This window comes from Rhinichthys klamathensis, unplaced genomic scaffold, assembly GCF_029890125.1.
Source record: "Rhinichthys klamathensis goyatoka isolate OS25496 unplaced genomic scaffold, OSU_Roscu_1.1 h1tg000412l_1, whole genome shotgun sequence".
In the NCBI taxonomy this organism is placed as follows: domain Eukaryota; kingdom Metazoa; phylum Chordata; class Actinopteri; order Cypriniformes; family Leuciscidae; genus Rhinichthys; species Rhinichthys klamathensis.
The window spans coordinates 254717-275633 of NW_026606912.1; the positions used below are offsets into that span (position 1 = coordinate 254717).

A 20917-nucleotide genomic window follows, 5' to 3' on the forward strand; every position below is an offset into this window, starting at 1 on the left:
TAGATAGATAGATAGATAGATAGATAGATAGATAGATAGATAGATAGATACTATAATGCTTAGTTTGAACAAGGAAGTCTGGTCAGCAAAGCTCCAACTGCTGCACTGTTGTTGTTGTTTTTTAACAGTAGATTATAAAGACAACACTCTTGTGTCCTTGAAACAATCACTATACATAATCACTTTTGGTTAAAGCACTTACTGTTACATCTAATAACCAAGCATTTTAATGAATATTAAATTAACCAATAAATCATGTGATTGTAAGTAACATTATTCCCAGACATTAAGGAGATTCATGACAAAGAGTGTAATTACAGTGTCAATAATTTTTAATTTGATTCATGGTGTATGAATATTATAACAATTTCCAGACTCAATTGTTTCAGCTAAACTAATATGGTAACATATGTCTGCAGTGTACACATTACCAGGTAGAAAGTTGTTTTTAATTGAGTGTTCTAGTCTTTCCTTTTTGGCTACATTTACATAAATAATATACACCACAGCCATATAAAACAACCAATTCAAGGCACCCATACTTAGCAGACATATTTAATCCAAGCTATATTGCCTGCATACTCTCTTTTTCCATGTGGAGTTCATAAATTAAAACTAAAAACTGATAAGATGAATGTGAATGTACTGGGACAACGTACAACAATAACAACAAAATCCAAGTTTTCACCATTACGTGTGATGAGACATAAATTCTGTTATGTGACTATCATGCTTAACATAGTCTTTTACAATATAAAGTTCTCATTTTTATTTTCCTTTTAAGGTAAAACCAGGGCTCCAGATTTCAGTGGCAGAGGGATCTCTGCAAACAGGGCTTCCACAGTAAAAGATGCAGCTTTTTATTGTGTACAAAATTAATGGAAGCAGTTAAATACACTAATGTCTGTACACCTCAATCCCCCAAAGCATATAGGATTATAAACAGAGTAAAAGAAAATAAAAAAGAAAGAAACAGCCAACTCCTTCTCAGTCTTCATGGAATATCTCTGCTGTGTACCTCTCCACAATGCTCTTTGTAAATGTCCAAGCAATGAGCCAATCAAATCCTGTGGTCAATTCAGACTCCAGTATACAGAGACAAGAAGTAAATGTACAAAAGGAAGATGGGATATATGAGAAGGGGTTTCTTCGTTTTGAATTCATCACCGACGAGTAAAGAAGCAGCACTGTATGCAGCCCAGAATACTCCAAAAAGCTAGAAAAGAAAATGAAAAAAATCATCCATCCATATTTTTGCATTTAAGAGAAACTATTTTCATACTGTTATACATTTAATTCTCACCTTTATGAGTGTAGAGACGACTTCAAAGCCCCCAATGACCAAAAGAAGTGGAGCTATTACAATGAGTGGGAGCAAAGAATAGCCAATAACTCCAAGAACTTGCCCATAAGACACCTATTAAAAAACATTTAAAACCATGAGTGGGCATCCCTTTCCATTCATAAAAATCATATGCTAACTAAACACAAGATATAAATACCTCTCCACCCAGCACTCTTGCAAGAAGGAAAATCGTCAGTGATCCAAATATCCAGATCGTAATAATCCAGGAAACAACCTGATTGGTCAAAACAGGGTATAATGACATAAAATAATAATCCAAATTTGGGGCATTTCTGTTTCTGTTTTGACTAATTAAATCATGTAAGTGACAAAGTAATATTGAAGTGAAAAACAAGTACACTCTGATCTTCATACCTTCTTTAAAACTACTTTAGTACAAAGTTATTTGCACAGTAAACTATTATATTTATTTTATTAAGACTTAATACTTAATTATGTAATTAGTAATATGGAAATCATTAAAAAATACTGCTTTATGATGAAAGAATGTACACAAGCATCATGACTATATATACATACATATCACACCCATGGTCAAGATACAAAGACTGGACTCATGTCCCACCTCCTAAGGGGCAAAGTTTACAGGGTGGGACCAAGGTTAACCTCCCAATATTATATATATATAATACAAAAAATTGACAAGAACTATGGTACATTTTTATAAGGGAAAGAACAAAGTAGTATCAAGAGCTTAAAGTCAAGACCTTCATGAATTATAGTAGCCTGGCTAACGTCAGACCACATCTCATTGACATTGAGACGTGGTCTGGGAACCACATGTTAATTTTCTCGTATTTGAGGCGTGGTTTACGAATGCCCAGAGCCGTTTATTGGGTGCTACGAATGTCTATCAAATGCGCCTGTACGTAGCTCATAGCCAATCGTTTCAATTATACCAGATGACATATGTAGAGCGACAGAAATTCGACGAGGAAGACGACGATGGGTCAGAGATGTATTTGCGTTCTAAACTACTTAGAACAATATCTAAGGCTGCATCGAAAGGTAACTTCGCTAACTGTTTGATCCATAGGTATAAACAAACTGCTTCGGTGTGTCAAACTGCATAGACGTCGTCATAGTCTTGCTGCTCCCTCCCCGTTCTGTGATTGCTCCCCTCGCTGAGGCCAAAATTTGATCCATGGTATCCAGACTGCCTAGCAGCGTGAATAAAATCGCGCTGCGCAAACGCAGTATTGGGAAACCCAGGCTAGAATTATAGACCATGCTACTTTACTTTGTGTAAAATAAGTTCTGTTCTAATGACGATTGATATTAGGAAACACCTGGCTTTCTGATATCCAAAAAGACTGCATATTTCATTAAAAGCCCGATGAGATGAAAACAATTTATGTTAAGAGTATAGGAAATAAGCACTTTCAATAGAACAAAATGTTAAGTGAAGTTCAACATCCCATGGCACTTTAAAGTGGAAAATTCTTTTTAACAGAAAAGGTTCCAGATGCTTAAATAATCCCATGCAAAAAAGGAATTATGTTAATTAATTAATTGCAGTAATCATCATTAAATACTTTTTCAAACTAAATCTACACCCTTGACTCACCCTGAACTGTCCATAGATGGAGATCATGGAGAACAGCAGGACGACAGCCAGTGGGCCCCAGAAGTCAGGATTGTCCCTCACCACCTGTCTGTTAAAACCCAGTGATGGCATGGGCATCAACACACACCTGATCTTATAGTAGATGTCCTTTAAGTCAATGTCCAACTCTTCCCTGCACAAACAGAGAAAACCAACAAATTCAACCAGAAACTCTAAAAGCAATTATGAGATCAAGCAAACATCAGAAATCGAGTCCTAAAAACTCACAGGAGCGGTTTAGTGTCCTCTGAATCTTCTTCCTCCACTTCCAACAACCATCCATAACCCCTCTGCCTCAGGAAAGTGGTGGCGTATGTGTCCCTGCTGGCCTCAGGGCCCATATTTAGTGTGATATCTGGTGCATCGATGGTGCCGCTGAGCTCTGGTGGATAAGAGTTTGTTTTAGGTTAAAAAAAAGCTGACTATTGCATTCATATTGAGAACAACAAAACAACACCCATGTCATGATCCATTAATAAGCTTGATCATACACATACTGGGGGATATTTGCATTAATGTGTGTGTACATCGTACATCATACACACAAATACAACCAACAGCATTTCAACATGAATCCGATTTACATATCAGAGCAGAGGTGTATGGATGCTTTGGGGCCTTTAACTAACGTTACTGTACCTTCAGCGTCCGTCGAGGAGACGAAGGTAAAATCTCCGTTGGTGGGAGAGAACTGCATGGCTGACAGCGATTACAGCACGAGCTTTACTCACAATCACACACCGCCGCCGATCGCGCACCTTCACACCATTGCCACGTTTAACGATTCCTACCGATCAGCTTTCGGACTACTGCTGGCTCAAAACAGTCATGGAGGAAGCAGGAAGTTCAGAAAAACACAAGCGACACGTCAAATCCTGGAGCAGAGCGGAACGGGGAGTCACGCGCTCCACCCAGCGCCAGAATTGAGCACCGACACCAACAACAGAGACGGACAGCACCACCACGTGACCCTTTTGCAAAATGACACACAGTTCACCTTGAGACATATGCCTGCCTGACCGTGTCACATCTTTCTGTATTATTTAAATGGACTTAACTTATATAGTTGTGAGATTGTAATGGCAAATTGGCGATGCAAAAATATAAAAATAGTGTTCCTGGGTCACGTTTTTGCCGCTAAAGTCGAACCCCTGTAACGTCAGTCAGATACTTTATATATAATAATATGTAACTTACACATAATATATAAGTAGTATATTATAAAATATAGTATAAAGGAAACAATAAATCATACATGTTCTTCCCTTTTTTCCATCAAATTCCAAGCTGACTTATTTTGCAATCATTTTAATGGAATATAATATTTTAATGACCTATTCATCATATTGTCAAAAAATAGAGAGTTCCGATGTTGTGAAATTCCTTGTCCCGCCTCTTCCACATTTCTGGTCTGTGATTGGCTGTCTGTGCCAGGCTGACCAATAGGGCTCCTGTGCAGTGATGTCACGTTTTGCCGCTAAAGTCGAAGCTCTGTCTGGTCTGCTGTAACGGCAGTCAGACACTACAGCGCGAGTAAAAGCTCTTGGTAAGTGTTTATTATACTTGAAATACTAAAACGTTCAATGGTTTAAATTATAAATGATTAAGGTATTAGCTACAGCGCCCTGATTCTTCCTCGAGGAGTTTAATCGTTTTAGTTTCGCGAGAATTTTTAGTGTGTTTTGTTTTGGAGGGATTTGGCGGTTACAGTTTCTTCCGGACAGATGAATTAAACATTAAATGTATTACAAGTTTTTGTATGTAAATGGTTATCTTTTTTTTCAATCGTCGTCGCAGTTGGACGGTTAGGGAATGTTTTCTGTTGACTTTTAAGGATGTTTATGTTCTACAGTGGATCATGTATTTTTCAGACCATATCTGTTTAACGTTAGCAGCTACATCAATGATCAGGGACTTTTTTTTCTTTTTTTTTCCCTCTTCATCTGATAGAGTGGCTCAGATTGGGCTCTGATAAACCAACATAGTCAGACACCTGTCCTTCCAGACAGACAACATGGGAATTCAAGGCCTGTTGCAGTTTATCAAAGACGCTTCGGAGCCCATAAGTGTGAAGAAGTATCGGGGACAGACAGTGGCGGTAGACACATACTGCTGGCTGCATAAAGGAGCTTTTTCATGTGCAGAGAAACTTGCTAAAGGGGAACCTACAGATCAGTGTGTTGTTTCAATTATTTGCATGCAATATAAGTAATTAAGTTGTTGTTCGGTAATGCATAACATAATTTTGCAGGTTAAAATGTGCATTTTTCATTTTAACATTCTTTGTGTCCATCAGGTATGTATCCTACTGTATGAAGTTTGTGGACATGCTGCTTTCTTTTGGTGTTAAGCCCATCTTGGTGTTTGACGGACGCAACTTGCCCTCCAAACAGGATGTGGAGAAGTCCCGGCGCGAGTAAGAAGTTCGAACTCAGCAAAATACAGGGGGAAAAGTTCATTAAGTTAGTTGACAATTAAGATTACTTCATATATATTTTACTAACAGGCGTCGACAGGCAAATCTGCAGAAAGGCAAACAGCTGCTGCGGGAGGGTAAGCTATCAGAAGCCAGAGAATGTTTTACCCGCAGTGTTAATATCACCCCATCAATGGCACATGATGTCATTAAGGTGAGACCATTGCACGCACCTGATATTTTTTAACAATATTTCTTTTGGAATCAGTCAAATAACATTTATTGAAGTAATTTTACTAGTATGTGTTTAGTAGACAGTGAATGTTGTAATTAATAACACAATATTAGACACTGAACAATGAAGATTTTCCTCTCGTTTTGTTTGTTGGCATCTTTTCATTTGCATCTTTTTGCTGTTTTTCAGGCCGCCAGGACACGTGGAGTGGACTGTGTTGTTGCTCCATATGAAGCAGACGCCCAGTTAGCTTTCCTGAACAAATCTGATATCGCTCAGGCAGTGATCACAGAGGACTCAGATCTGCTGGCCTTTGGCTGCAAAAAGGTATCTGAGTGCAGAGGCTCTTAATTGAGGATAAAGAATACACTTGCAATGACTAGTGACCACCCGCTGGTGTCATGCAAGTCTGCATAGCAAAAACGAATATGTCTTAAGTATTGTATTTTTTTGTTTGTTTTCCAGTCAAAGTATTTAAACGTCCTTTCAACAAGATAAATTTGTCTAAAGGCTGGAACACACTACACAACTTTTGCTCAGATTTTTGCCCCGATTTGCTGTCTGTACAAGTCAACATTTAGTTGCCTAAAGTCTGCAAATATGGACAGTCGGAGTTGACAGAATTAATAGAAAATACTAGTGTAGTGTATGATCGGCACAGACTCTTGATTTTTTTTAGCTTCAGACTATGATTCCATCCAGTCGGTGGATATCAAAACATGTTTGATATTTTGAGCTGATTTTAGAACGCATAATGTGTATTACGCATTACAACTGAACACAGTACATTACAGTACAGTCACATACACTGACTAGCCAATAGAAATCAAAGGCACGAAGTCACAAAGCTTGTGAAGAAATGGAGACAGGCAGCAATCTCATCAGAGCTAAACCAACCATGTATACCGTTAGCTTGGTCTTGAGATAGTTAGCAGAACATATTCTGAGGTAAATCTTGATTCATTCATTTTTATGTTCATATTCTTCATTATCCATGGCTCGAAATTGACACTTGTCCTCGGATAAGTGGAAAATTAGCCTGAATGTCAATAGTTGCGAATGATTGATTATTAATGATTACATTAAATGTAAACAGTGATTAATTAATATATTGATGGTAACAACATAGACAGAACAACTGCGCCATTCACCTCTAACCCCTGTTGTAATCTGTAGAGTCCACACTGACCGCGTCTACTCACCCAAGACCTAATCCAAATGCACTTGGCTAGTTTTTTTTTTCAACTACTATGGTCATCTCCTGCTAATTTACATGCGTCTCCTAGCGACAAGGCGAGTGTTTCCATGTGCGTTTGTTGTGTTCGGAACAATTTGAAAGTCTGGTAGTGTATGATCCTTGGTCGTTTAGTGTATGATGACCAGTTTTTCTCTGTAACCATGTACAAAGTCGGCAAGTGTATGATGCCTAGTGTTTTAAAAACTGTTCAGATTTTCGTTTCCACCGAGCGGTACGGTACAGTAGAGCACGGTACGTAATTATTTCCGTTTCGATTGTCAGAAGTTACAAATCGTACCAAAATACAGAACCGTACCGTTGCTATTTTTTTTGGACCCTTCCGTTGGGGTACCTAGCACAGTAGTCCGGTACCTAAAGGGTGGAGCTAGCCTCACTGCAGAACGTCAATTGTTTGACAGAGGTCACTTGCACACGCAACAATGGGGAATGATAACACAAGAGGCGCCATTTATCATTTTTTTTAATATACAGTTGAAACACAATACCATTGCAACACAATGTTTTTTGTCTTGTGACAATGATGTCGATCGCTACTTTCCGGCATACACCACTCCTAGCAAGTAAGGGTACTGTTGGCAGTGGAAACGCAAGCCGGATCATGGTTTACTGTCCCGAATCGTACTGTACTTTACCGCTCGGTGGAAACGAGACATAAAAGTTGTGTAGTGTATTTCAGCCTTAAGATAATAACATGTGACACTGTAGACTGGAGTAAGTGGCTGCTGTAAATTCAGCTTTGTCATCACAGGAATAAATTCCATTTTAAAACATATTAAAATAGAAGACAGTTATTTAAATTGTAATAATACTTCACAATATTGCTATTTTACTGTATTTTACAATTTTTCTGTATTGTATTCCTGAGACTTAAAAAATTAGAAAAATTAACTTGAATTATAAACCTTTGAATCACTGGGGGATGCTGACTGACATGCTGGAGGACATTTGGGACAGTGACTTAATTTAGTTTTCAGTGTTTTATTTGTTATGCATTGTTTGCAGGTGATTTTAAAGATGGATAAACAGGGTAATGGATTGGAGATTGAACAGTGTCACCTGGGCCGTTGCAAGTCGCTTGGCAACATCTTCACAGAGGAGAAGTTCCGTTACATGTGCATCCTCTCTGGCTGCGACTATCTGCCGTCTTTGTACGGCATCGGTCTCGGAAAGGCATGCAAGCTTCTCAGGATGGCAAATAACCCAGATATTCTGAAGGTGAGAGAAAAAAAATAGGTTAGAAACATGTAACAGCAAATCGTTACATATGTGCTTGGGCTGTAACGATACACCAAACCCACGATTCTGTTCGTATCATGATTTTTGACCCACGATTCAGTTCGTATCCGGGGGTGGGGGGTGGTGGAGTGGATGGGGGGGGGGGGGGGTTGGGGGAGTTTAAAAAAAAGAGAGAGATTTTGAGAGAGAAAAAAGTGTTTTTATTATAACATTTGAAAAACCTGTATAAACTGAACAGCAAAGAACAATATTAACTATGCAAATTATTAACAATATATAACGTAGACTAACCGTGTTCCGTACACTTTTCGCCTATCACCGCACATCAGCGACCACTCCTCCGTTTCTGAGAGCAAGACTAGCATGTTTGTGTGATCATTCTCCGGGGGAATACCAATTGATTGGTCCACACTTTGATTGATGTCTTTTGGACCAATAGTTTTTGAGAAAAGTGGGGAAAACTACCTCCTCCACCTGTGTACGGAAGATGATAAGCGTTAACGATGTTCCGTACAGGCTTATAATGGTGTTCCGTACAGAGCGAATAAGTTATTTTCAACGGCGAAAATGGAAAATTAACTGATCAATTTTAATGTTAAAATATTCAATCATGTAACAATTTATGTTAATATTAACTTAATTGACCCTTTATGAATATAAACATCATCACTGCACTGCTGACAGACGTGCTGCCTGAGAGTGGCGCCAAACGGTCATCGGCCGAAATCGTTTAAAAATTCCCATTTCACAGCATTTAGTCAACAAAAGGGTAATATAGTTAACAATTTGTGATAACATAATATTTATTTAATAAAGACTGTTATACTAGGAAAAGCATAAATGAAATTGAAATGTACATTTTCGCTGCTCTAGTTGTCTCCCCACCCAAGCCGCTGTCTGAAGTATAGCTTGCCCACGGGCCATTTTCAAGCGAAGTGGGCGCACCTGGCAAACTTACTGAAATATCACTGGAACAAACAGCTGGAGTGTCTCTGTTTTGATCGGGGATGAAAGAGGGAGAAATGAAGATGACACAGATATGCATTTTGTGTATGACCTAGAAGTATTTATTCAGCGATCAGCGGTTAAAGTTAATCTGTACGGAACATCATTGTTGTATGGAACATGGTTAGTCTACGTTACCCAAGTAAAATAAATAAATAAATAGCCAAAGCTATAACACTTCTGTTTTCTTTGTAACAAAATACAGTTGAAAAACAAACAAAACTAAACTAAATTAACAATTAAACATTTTTGTAATATTTGGTTGGGATTAGTCACTGAGTATTTAATTATAGTGAGTATTACATGTTTTCGATGGTGACGCGTTCATGTAACATGTAAGGGTGCCAATAAAGCAGCTAAAAGCTGTCACAAAGAACCGTGAAAAGTAATGATTATGAATATGTCAAATATAGCAAGGAGACATTTTAATTGTTTATTAATAAACAAGTGTTTTCTGTGTCGGCTGCAAAGATGAAGTTGACGATGATGATTCGCGATCTTTGCAGTAGTGAACACGCTGGAGAGAAATGCACTTTTCATATGGATTACATAGTTTTCTTTCGTTTTGAATTGTCCTGTTTAAAAGTAGAGATTTCAAGCTTTCTGTATATAATAGATATATTTCTCAGGTCTGTGAGGCAAGTAGGCTATGCTGAGTTGAAACATTGATTAAAATTAAGATACAATTAATACAAAACGAAATTCACTTTAAAGAAAGGCTTTGTGCTTTCTTTTTGAGGTCTTTGTGAAAGTTTTAAAGCAGTATTTTAGTGCTGCTTTCAGAGCGGTCACGTCTGTAACCGGGAACTGACATGTCCGGGCCTCATAAATGCGAACACAAAAAATAAAATGAATATTTTATGTTCTGTGGAGAGCCAACCCTTCTTCATCTGGTGGGTAGTAGGGTATTACTTTTGGTTTGTGCAGTGAGTTTGCTAAAAATATTTTGCCACCTAAAAGTTAAAGATTTTTTGTGTCACGTCCGTAACGCATGTGTATTTCCCTCATATTAAATATAAAATGCATATGTAGACTTATATTTTTCTAATGTCTGGACTCCTTTATTAAGGGAGTATGATATATAAACAGAAGTTTTCAATATATTGGTATTAAATGCATTTTCTGAGAATTTATATTTCAAGTTTTGACTGCAAATGTCACGTCCATAACGCTGGAATTGCCCAATTTTAAATAATTTATCCTCAACTAATTTTGTGGTGTAGGTCTACGTATTTTATAATGTTAACTTCAAATAATACTAATAGTAATTTGAAGATGTGGTAGCATTGGATCTGGACGGGAAGGATAACTCTGGGAGTTGGAAGGGTTGTGTCGCGATTCTGCCTTCTCGCACCGCGACACAGGTTCGTGGCTCTGTGTATCACAATTTCGGTTTTATATCGCGTATCGTTACAGCCCTAATATGTGCACATATATTTCTGCTCTACTGATCATATTACTGAAACGGCATGTTTTATCACGTCCCTCTAGCTCTGGCAAGATTTCAAAGTGAAACACTGCGTTCATGCTTGGGATATCCCATCAGGTTTTTTGTGCCCCTGATCCAAGTCATTGAATATTGAGTGTCTGCCCCAATACCGAGTCCCAATCTGATACTTGTATTTTCCTAGTGCTTGGTGCACACTTCAAGTACATTTAAAGTTAATAAAATCAATCCAGTGTATACAGGGCCGTGCAGAAAGTTTCTCAGGGGAGTATCCACACACTGAATAAAGACATTTGTATATGTAAACATGTTACAATGGTAGATATTGTAAACAGACTGTTGTCCCAATTAAGTATATCGGGACTACTGATATAAATTTCTTGTATTTTATATGTATAATAAGCAAAATAATTACAACATAAAGTGAAAAAATGGATTTAAGTTTAGAAAGCATGACGCTTGCGGTGTCAGAATGCCAGTCTCTCAGTCAAGTCCGAAGCAGGACGAAACACAGGAACACGTTGTGGCAACAGTGTGTCAGATAAAAAAAAAAAAAAAGAAAAAAAAAAGACTTTCGAGTGACAAAAGTGTGCATCGAGTATGCTAAACACGAAAGCTTGAATGTTTGTGTGTGACGCGCTAGAACAGACCTCATTGGTTCTTGTGCATCACAGGCACATTTGAGCTTCTTTTCCTTGTAATGGCGGTCGCTGATTGGCAAGCCCACTTGAAAGTGCATTACCCCGGCATGACAGCTGATGTAAAATAAAGGATCAGGCTTAGGATAACTGATATCATTCAGTTAAAAAAATGCTTAATCGGCCCCAATACCAATCTTTGAGATCAGCTCAGGACATCCTTAGTTTATGCTCAATTAACCACCTTATAATTTGAAGCTTATTTCATATTCAGGCTATGACTGGTCAGGCATAATAAATCAGAACTGGGCGTTGTTTCATTTTATTTTGGCCGATCTCTATTCCGGACTTAAAGCTGCAGTCCGTATCTTTTCCTCTTTGTCGCCATCTCTCTGTTCGAAATCTGTAACTGCAGTGATTCGCGGAATTATTATCTTTACGTGGGTTGTAAATCGGCATGAAACAGCGCGGATGAACACAGTGCTTTGAGGCGAGTGCTGCTGTCAGTCACCGCGCTGTGTGGATACTGTCATACAGAATCACAGATTCACTTTTTGAAAGTTTGACCAACATAAGAATTTTTATAAGAAAATGTCTTCTGAACAAGTAAGTAAAATCCATTTTTGTTCTGACCAACTAAGGGGGGAAAAGCATTCGACACGATAAGCTTCGTTAGATTTAATCAACGCGATTTACAGCAACCGTGCAAATTATAGCCTACTTTGTTCTCAAATTGTTCAGGTTAACAACATCAGCATTGCGTGACTAATGTTAAATTTAATGTGTTTTATGGTTACCTGTGTAGTTCAGAATTCATATTCTCCATAATAGCAAAACGAGAAAGGCACAACAAAGGAAACTCCATAACTGTGTGAATTAAGAAAACGTACTGTTACACGATTGAACTATTGAAATGTCTTAACTTACTTGTTCAGCAGAAAAAAGCCGTCTCTTCTTCTGTTTTGAACCCCTTCAAAACATGGAGTTCACGCACTTTTCAAAAGCCCCGCTGATGTTTAAATCCTTGTGTTCGCATGAGCCGGTTTCTTTCTCTTTCTCTAGCCACCTTAAATCCGAAGTACGAAGTCTTTTGGGTTTTATAACTGCTGAATCTCCAGTTGACACTGATGATTGTTGTTTGGATCTTTCTGGATGCCATAAGTTTAATCATGTAAAGTGCTGCGAGAAAAGCCTATACATCTAAACATCTCGTCACGCGCAGTATAGCCGGCTAGCCGAAACTCCTTCTTTATGTGTACGGGTGTGACGTAATGACGCAAAGACATGCTCGAATTTCCCGCGGAAACCCACCAGTACCACTGGAATTAAAATCATTATTACAAGCTAACCGTTTTGAATCTAGCTATGGCAAGCAGATAGTTTTGACCACTGGCAGAATAAGATTTTTTTTAGTATAATTATTTTGGATTATTTTTCACTTAAAAAAGTTACGGACTGGAGCTTTAAGCACAAACTGCATTGCAATCATTTCCCAAAACGTAATTTGTGTGGAAATATTATTAAGTCTGTAAATAGGATGTTAACACTGGCCAGAGACAGAACACGTTTAATACGGACACAAAGAAAGAACACAGACGCGCCAGCAGAGCAAATACTGTACCACAGCAAGCTCACTGATTGCGATGCTCAAAATATAGGAAGAAAAATATAAATATTGAATTGGGGGTGGGGGTTTATATAAAGGTTTGATGGCATTTGATTGTCTTTTCCTCTTACCTCCGTATAATGCCTGTTCATAAGCGTAGCCCAGCTTTAAGAAACCGCTGCTGTTCCATAAGCGCCACTTACTGTCAGAGAGTGAATTGGCAATTTTATTCAGTCCATCTGTGGTTTTTGTTTTGTGCAGGTGTGTCTTATGTAGCATAATTTCACAAATCTGAAGTCAGATTATTCTGTTTTTGCTTTAAATCTTGAAATTCTACAATCTAATGTAAATCAAAACCATCTGCTCATGCTACACAGGCCCGACTGCAGGATAAAATGACTGAGGGGGCATGTGAAATTGTTAAGGGGGCTTAACTTTATACCATCAATGAACAATCAATACACACCTCGCTTTGGAACAACAGATTTTTAAATGCAGCGCTCCATAAAACACCCCATATGCAACTGCACAGGTAACCGCGTAATAAAAAGATAAGCCAGCATAATTTATTATTCATATATAAACTCTTTCACGCTTAAGTTTAAAATATTCTAACTGACTCCCCAGAGTGAGTTTTTATTTTAGAACGTTCCCCCTTAATGTTTCCATGGCAACGCGTCATATTGGTCACGTGATACACCGCAGCCACAATAATGAATGACAGATGTGTATTGCTTTTATTTCGTTTTTCCTTTTTTATTCAAAATATTCACAAACTTGCTTACCATGTCATCAACTATCTGATATTCCGATTGTCAAAAATGTGTAAGTGAGTGTGTTTGGTCGTTTAAAACCTTTATTAATAATCTATAACGTGAGATGGGCGCCAGCCCGTAACCATGTTTATTTGCGCCGCAGTTCAGAGAGTCCTGTCAGACGTCAGTCATCAGTTTCTCCCGAAATATATGTAAGAAAGTGGCCGGTGAACTGTGAGAAGAATAGAGTAAACTTTATAGTCACTTCCACTACGTTTGTCTGATATGAATAACACATGTTGGCTAATTATATTTGAATAGATTGTTGCTTCCACAGACATCCAGACATGTGTATTTAAAAAAATAAAAATAAAATACACAGATATGTGTATTTTACAAACTCCAAATGTATTGTTTTACTAGTGTTTATGTGTATTTCAATGTCTGAAACCTAAAATAAACATTATGAGGTTAAAACAGCATAGTTTTGATATGACAGCGCTGAGCTCGTCCGTCTCTGGCTCAGTGCCAACCAACGCGCGAATCTGGTAGTGATGTCACGTCACTGAACATTATACATCCCATATGGGACCGTACCGCTCAAAAGGTAAACATTTCATTTGTAACCATAAATACAAAAATGAAACTGAGGGGGCACAAATCAGATCTGAGGGGGCAATGCCCCCTTTTGCCCCCTCGTGGCGCCGGGCCTGATGCTACATGTGTGCAGCATCTTTGTTGGGAACAGATATTTTTTTAAAGGCACACTATGCAGGAATTCCGTTTTTGTCAAACAGCGACCCCTAGAGTTGCTGCGGAGTACTTGTATTTAGCGTTACTGTCGTAAATACCACTCACGCAGAGCGTCTCTGCCGTAGACTGGTCTCTGCACTCACGGCCTGATACCCCTTTGAAGCTGTTACATTAAGGTACAAATCTTGCATAGTGTGCATTCTTTGCATTAAATAAGAGATCAAGCGCTAAAATGTGTTTTTGAACTCAAGCTGAGCGCTCGTGTCCGCTGCTATCAGTGTCATGGATACAGTGTTCTCTGTGGCGTGCAGTCTTCACTCGGACGCGCTCTTCAATCTATCGCCGTTGCGGAGACTCTCTATTCATTCCGGTGAATGGCTCTTTGAATCAGGCTCTTTCTCTTTTCCTTTTCCTAGTCTCTTCCGACCACGTTTTCTTTGCTTTTTCCATCGTCGAGTATCACGTCGGAAATGCGCGCAAGTGTCTTCGTGCTTCATATGTTGTTGTTGTTGATGTGTGTGACGTCGTTGCCGTAAAGCATGTTGTGATTCTGCGAGATTTGTCGGGGGCGCTCCTCTCAAACTTGCATTGCTGGTTTTTCCAGCGGCATCCCCCAAAAGCTTTACTACCAGGATGATTCGCCCTACTATGAGTTTGTTTACCACCGACATGACTTTGAAGCTGTTATATTAAGGTACAATTCTTGCATAGTGTGCCTTTAAGTTCAGTTTGGCATGTTAAAGGGCAAAACAACAAATACATCAGAATCGGCAATAAAAAATCCTGATTAGTGCATCCCTATCACACACAAATGCACTTAATTATTTTCCCATCTGTGATTTTAAAACAAATTTTAGTGGAGAATCTGAACATCCTTTTAATTATGGAAATAAATGCAGAATTGTGAGAGCGATTCAATGTAACTAAACAAACTATCTGTCATGCAGGTGATAAAAAAGATGGGTCAGTACCTGAAGATGGACATCTCTGTGCCAAATGAGTACATTGAGGGTTTCACAAAAGCCGACAACACATTTCTGTATCAACTGGTCTTTGACCCCTTGAAGAGGAAGGTGGTTCCTTTGAACCCTTACCCGGATCACATTGACCCTGCTTCTCTCAGCTATGCAGGAACGTATCTTTTATGCCGTCATATATTTAAAAAACACAAACTCCTTATCTTACATTTTCACTTAATTAAAAAGAATCACTAAATTGCTTTTGCATTACAGATTCTGTAGCTGTTTCTAAACTTTGGTAAATGTTTTTGTTGGTGTTACAAAGCTCTGTTTCTAACTTAATCAAGTAAATACAGTAATGTAGGAGATGAGAGTGGGCTCGAAATGGCTCTTGGGAATCTAGACATTAACACAATGCAAAGGATAGATGACTTCAACCCTGACGCACCTCACACTCGGGTAACGTGGTCATCTTAAATGTGTTTTTGCTTGAACTTTTGGTTCATTTCATAGTGAAACAGTGTTATTTTAGCTTTATATATATATATACCTAGTTTTTATTGTTGTAGTTTTAGCAATTTTAGTACTTTAACTTATTTCAGTTATGTAACATTTTTAATTTTAGTAGTTTTTCAGCACTTATTTTATTTCTGATTTCACTTTTCAAACAATTTGTAATAGTTTTTGTTAACAATAACAACACTGTAGCACAATACCTGAGGTTTACCTCTCCTCCTTTCCAGCCCTCTAAAGCTGCTCGCAGTAGTACTTGGAATGACAGATGTGACAAAAGTGGCTCATTGCAGATGAGTATTTGGAGCAAGAACTATGAACCAGGTGGCCCCCAGCCACAGAGTCCTTCCTCCCCCAAAAGACCCCCTCCCACCAGGGGCAAAGAGAGGATCATCAGCGTGCAGAGTCTAAAATTGCCCCAGAGACCATCACAGGTGAAAAGACCCCATGAAGGTAAGCAGACCTCAGTGCCATGAATATGAGTCTTAAGGATGGGACGGATTAATTTAATAAGACACCAGATATGTAAAATTGTCCTTTTTTTTCTTCTCCGGAAAGACACAAGTCTATCTGTGGACGACCTGTTAGGGCAGTACTCAGCAGGTGTAAAGAGACGTTGTCCTGAAATTCCTCCCACTGCTGAGACTCTGACCACCCACACAAGTGTCTCTAAGGAGAAGGGGTGTGACAGCACAGCTGGAGAGTCTCGCCGTCGAAATCGCTTTGCAACATTGTTGCAGTGGAGGAACCGATCAGAAGAGGGCACTGGAGAGCAGGGCACACGCAGCAGGTACAAGAGCATGATGGGAAAGTTACCAAAGGAATGTATACTGTTGCTATCACAAATAACTACTGCTAGACCTTCATTTTCTCATTACACACACAATCAAGGGTTAAATTGGGCCTGACTGTCATGTGGCACAATGGCATTAAATATGTAGTACCACATGTATTGGGAGACCTGTTGGTTGTTCCTTCACCTCCAAAATCCCAGTTTAACCTCTGCTGACAATAATGATATGATTGACATCTCCATCAGGTTCTTCTGTCATGGTGAATCCAATAAGACAGAGGCACAGGAAGACTCGCCAAAACAAGATTCACCTCAGCCTATGGAGTCCTTAGAGATGTGTGCCTCACAATCTGGAAATGACACACCAGCACTGTGTCAGGACCCTGACTCAGAGAGAGATCAGGCCAAAGATGAGTTGTCCAGCCCACCTGCATCTCCGTCTCACTCTGCCAGGCCTGCTAGTTTGGGTCTTGGAGCCTTTAGCTGGTCAGGAAGCACCAGAGAACTCAGTAAATCTGCTTCACATCCACCCACCGTCAGCACAGACAGACACCGGTCATCCTCCACACCTTCAGGGTTGTCCACCCTGCAGCAGTTCCACAGAAAGAAGGGCAGCTTCTCTTGTGCAAGATCTGGGCTTTCTCTCTCGTCCTCTCCTGTAGAGGGCACAGAAGATGCAGAGAAATCTCCTGGGTCTCCTCCGTCTCAGGACAGTGCATATTTCTCTCAGTCCAGCAGCATCTCAGCTGGTGTGGAGGACTCCCTAGTCACAGAGGACAAGTCTGATAAGGTGAGTAAATCTCCTTTTTTTTTTTTTTTTTTTTTTTTTTATAATATATTTTAAAGATATATTTCACCCACAAATGTAAATTCTGTTATCATTTATTCATCCTCATGTCATTTCAAACCTGTATGACTTTCTTCTGTGGCACGTGAAGGATATTTTGAGAAATGTCTCTTTTTTTTTTTTCTTTTTTTTTTTTTTTTCATACAATGGAAGTCAACTGTAACTAAACCTGTTTGGTTTCCAGCATTCTTTGATGTTTTTTATATTCCACATAAGTAATATTATGAATGTAAATGATTGCAGATTTTTCATATTAGGTGAACTATCCCATTAATGTGCTTGCTAAAATGTGTATTAATTAGTATTATTGTGCAGGTCTGGAAACTTCATAGAAATTCTATAGTGAATAATCTTCAAAAAACTAATTTAATAACATTGTTAAATGTGTCTTTAGCACAATTCATAATGAATATTCATTTTTATTCTGTACATTATAATGTTGTGATGCTTAAATCCACTTAGAATTCACATATCATTAAAATTATTGATTTTTAGTTTGTGTATTATTTGTAATTTATTTAGACATAGTATAGTTTATAGTAATTTTATTATCTGCCATTTATCAATTATCAGCCATAGCGTCTAAATAATATAGTTTATATAGCGTGATAATAAAGTTGATCAGAAATTCCTAATATTAGGCATCACAACAGTGTCAGTAATAAGCCAGTAAGCGACGCCTTTGCAACCACCCACAACGCCCCCAGGATCATAGGTGTTTTCCACGTGCAAACCACTCACATTTTCAGAAAATATGTCAAAATCTGATTATCTCTTTTCTTTTTTATTCTCTTTGAAGGAAAAGGAGAGCGATTCAGATGTCTCCAACAGCGCTAGCAGTTCTCCCACAGACAAGCTGAAGCCTGCTCTGAACAGAACAAAGGCACGTCCGTCTAATCATGACCCAAAACCACAGTCTGCATTTCCATTTCCTGACACCTTGCATACAGTATTGGGGAGGGGAAAAAATGTAACATTGATGCAATTTTCCCCCACCTCCACCCTCAGTCTGACTTCCTACACCTTTGTTCTAGGTTTCAGGGTTGTCCCGGAAACGTCCTAGTGGGCAGGGTAAAAGTGGTAAAATTGAGACCTCCGCTCCCGCCAGGCCCAGCGGTCTGAGGAAGAAACCGAGTGGGAAAAAAAATAGTGTCAACAATGAGAACAGTCCAGGCCTGCAGGCCACCATCAGCGGCCTCTGGGGGGCCTTCAGCTTCAAGAAGTAAGTTCGCCTGTTTGTAAGTATGTGTTTATGTAACTAAATGATTCAATATGGCTGAAGACAAGCCCTCACACTTTCCAATTCATATTTTCCTGTTTATTCATGGCTGTTAGTACCAGCTGCGACCAGCAGAGGCAGCAGGATAAACATGTTAACACAAAAAGACTGAACTAATGGGAGTGGTGCGGTAACCCATTTGAGATGTGAACAACAGAGGTGTAACTGATTGCTTGGGTAAAGTGAGAGTCATTGTAGTAGTTTAGAGAAGGGTGGTGTTATTTCACTCTGAAAGGAAATATATTCCCATTATGCAATGTTGCGACCTGAGATGAATATTAAGGGTTAGAGGTAGGCTTGAGGGGGGAAGGGCTAATCAACATATGAAATAAACATGGTCAATTCAAGGGCTGAAGAGAAACTGGAGAAATATCTGATTGCTGCGTCTCTCTCCTACTTTTGGCATTTGAAAAGTAGTGAGACTTATGTGATATATTTTAAAGTTTCATGATAGCTTTACATAGGAACAGACTGAAATATAACACATTAAGTTGTCAGTGGCTCCATGCTTTGATGTGAATGTAATTAAATGTCTCTGCATGTGTTTATTTAAGGGACAATCCAAAGTTAAGCGCATCCAAGAAAGGAGAGCCGATGTCACCAGTCAGGGAGAATGTGATGGAAACGACTTAAAGAAATACGACTGAAGCAGATAAAGAGATTCTCATCATCGCAGAATGATGTCATCTTATCAATCAAATAATTGTTTCTGTTAAGAGTAACAGCCAGTCTTTCAAACATACTGTGTATGTTCATGCTTTTTTTTATCATAAATAAAATAAACATTTTATTATAATTATGAATTTTGTTTCATTTCAGGTAATTAAAAAAACATGATTCTCTAACCATGGTCATGTTTGCTTTCTAAATGTGACCCTGGATCACAAAACTAGTCACAAGTAGCACGGGTATATTCACAAAATTATCGATTTTTCTTTTATGCCAAAAATTATTAGGCTATTAAAGGGGAACTTGGCAACTCTAGCCATTTCTTCGCTGATTTTCACTTTTGTTGTCGCATGTTTTCTCATCGAGCTCCCCCTACAGCTGTGGGGCATATATTTCACAACACTGTCGTAGAAAACCTCACTTGCGGCACCCTCCTCCCCCTTTCTAACGCTGCTCATGTGCATTTGTTATTATCAGAGCCGGCCAACTTTATCGTGTGGAGCTATGTCTACCGAGTGGGTAGTACATCATACACAGCATTATAGAATTATGTCGAATTGCCATAAAGCAGTTCGTGTTTCTCGCTCGTTCTCGCTTCTCACGAGACTTCCTATTTCCAACTTACCGGGACGTTAGTCCCCATGTTGCAAGGTTGGTTTTCCGCCTGGGAACGCTGGGGGGAGCGGAGAAAGTCACTATTTTCACCAGAACAGGTTATTAAACCATTCAAATGATTTCTAAATGGTTTTATTAAGTTGAAATAGTTGCCAAGTTCCCCTTTAAGTAAAGATCATGTTCCATGAAGATGTTTTGTAAATTTCCTACCGTAAATATATAAAACATTTATTTTTGTGAGTGAATGCAGCAAAATCGCGAACATAAATGGACAACTTTAAAGGCGATTTTCTCAATGTTTCGATGTTTTTGAAACCCTTAGTTTCCAGATTTTCAAATAGTTGTATCTCGCCCAAATATCCCGTGAGCTGCAGTTCTCTGACCTCTGGCATCAACAAGGCATTTTTCACCCAGAGGAGAATGGCCAGACTGGTTCAAGCTGATAGAAAGGCAACTGTAACTCTAAACACGTTCAACCTAGAAGCAGATGGGCTACAGCAGCAGAAGACCACACCGGGTGTGCTAAAGAACAGGAAACTGAGGCTACAATTCACATGTTCACCAAAATTGGACAATAAAAGATTGGATAAACGTTGCCTGGTCTGATTAGTCTCGATTTCTGCTGCGACATTTAGATGGTTGGGTCAGAATTTGGCGTAAACAACATGAAAGCATGGATCTAACCTTTCAATGGTTCAGGCTGCTGCTGCTGGTGGTATAATGGTGTGAGGGATATTTTCTTGACACACTTTGAGCCCTTAGTATCACCTTTCCTGAGTATTGTTGCTGGCCATGTCCAGCAGGATAATGCGCCATTTCACAAAGCTCAAATCATCTCAAACTGGTTTCTTGAAAATGACAATGAGTTCACTGTACACTATCCTCCACAGTGTATAGTATACTTTTAGCCCTGATGAAGGC

General features: G+C 38.9%; 2 protein-coding genes across 2 annotated transcripts; one reads left to right on the top strand and one right to left on the bottom strand.

Annotated features, from left to right (window-relative positions):
• Positions 1-309: 309 nt before the first annotated feature.
• On the bottom strand, positions 310-3850 carry yipf4 (Yip1 domain family, member 4). Its single transcript, XM_056235032.1, has 6 exons — positions 3612-3850; positions 3201-3354; positions 2934-3105; positions 1503-1580; positions 1304-1417; positions 310-1216 (listed from the first exon to the last, which is right to left on the bottom strand). The coding sequence occupies exons 1-6, from the start codon at positions 3667-3669 to the stop codon at positions 1079-1081; spliced, it is 714 nt and encodes a 237-aa protein (XP_056091007.1). The 5' UTR covers positions 3670-3850; the 3' UTR covers positions 310-1078.
• Positions 3851-4474: 624 nt separating this feature from the next.
• On the top strand, positions 4475-19511 carry exo1 (exonuclease 1). The gene is made up of 14 exons (XM_056235094.1): positions 4475-4518; positions 4923-5147; positions 5269-5388; positions 5479-5602; positions 5813-5950; positions 7884-8096; positions 15269-15456; positions 15637-15739; positions 16024-16246; positions 16352-16583; positions 16833-17376; positions 18233-18316; positions 18468-18655; positions 19267-19511. Exons 2-14 carry the CDS (start codon positions 4987-4989, stop codon positions 19343-19345), a joined length of 2397 nt encoding a protein of 798 aa, XP_056091069.1. The 5' UTR covers positions 4475-4518; positions 4923-4986; the 3' UTR covers positions 19346-19511.
• The last annotated feature ends 1406 nt before the right edge of the window (positions 19512-20917 follow it).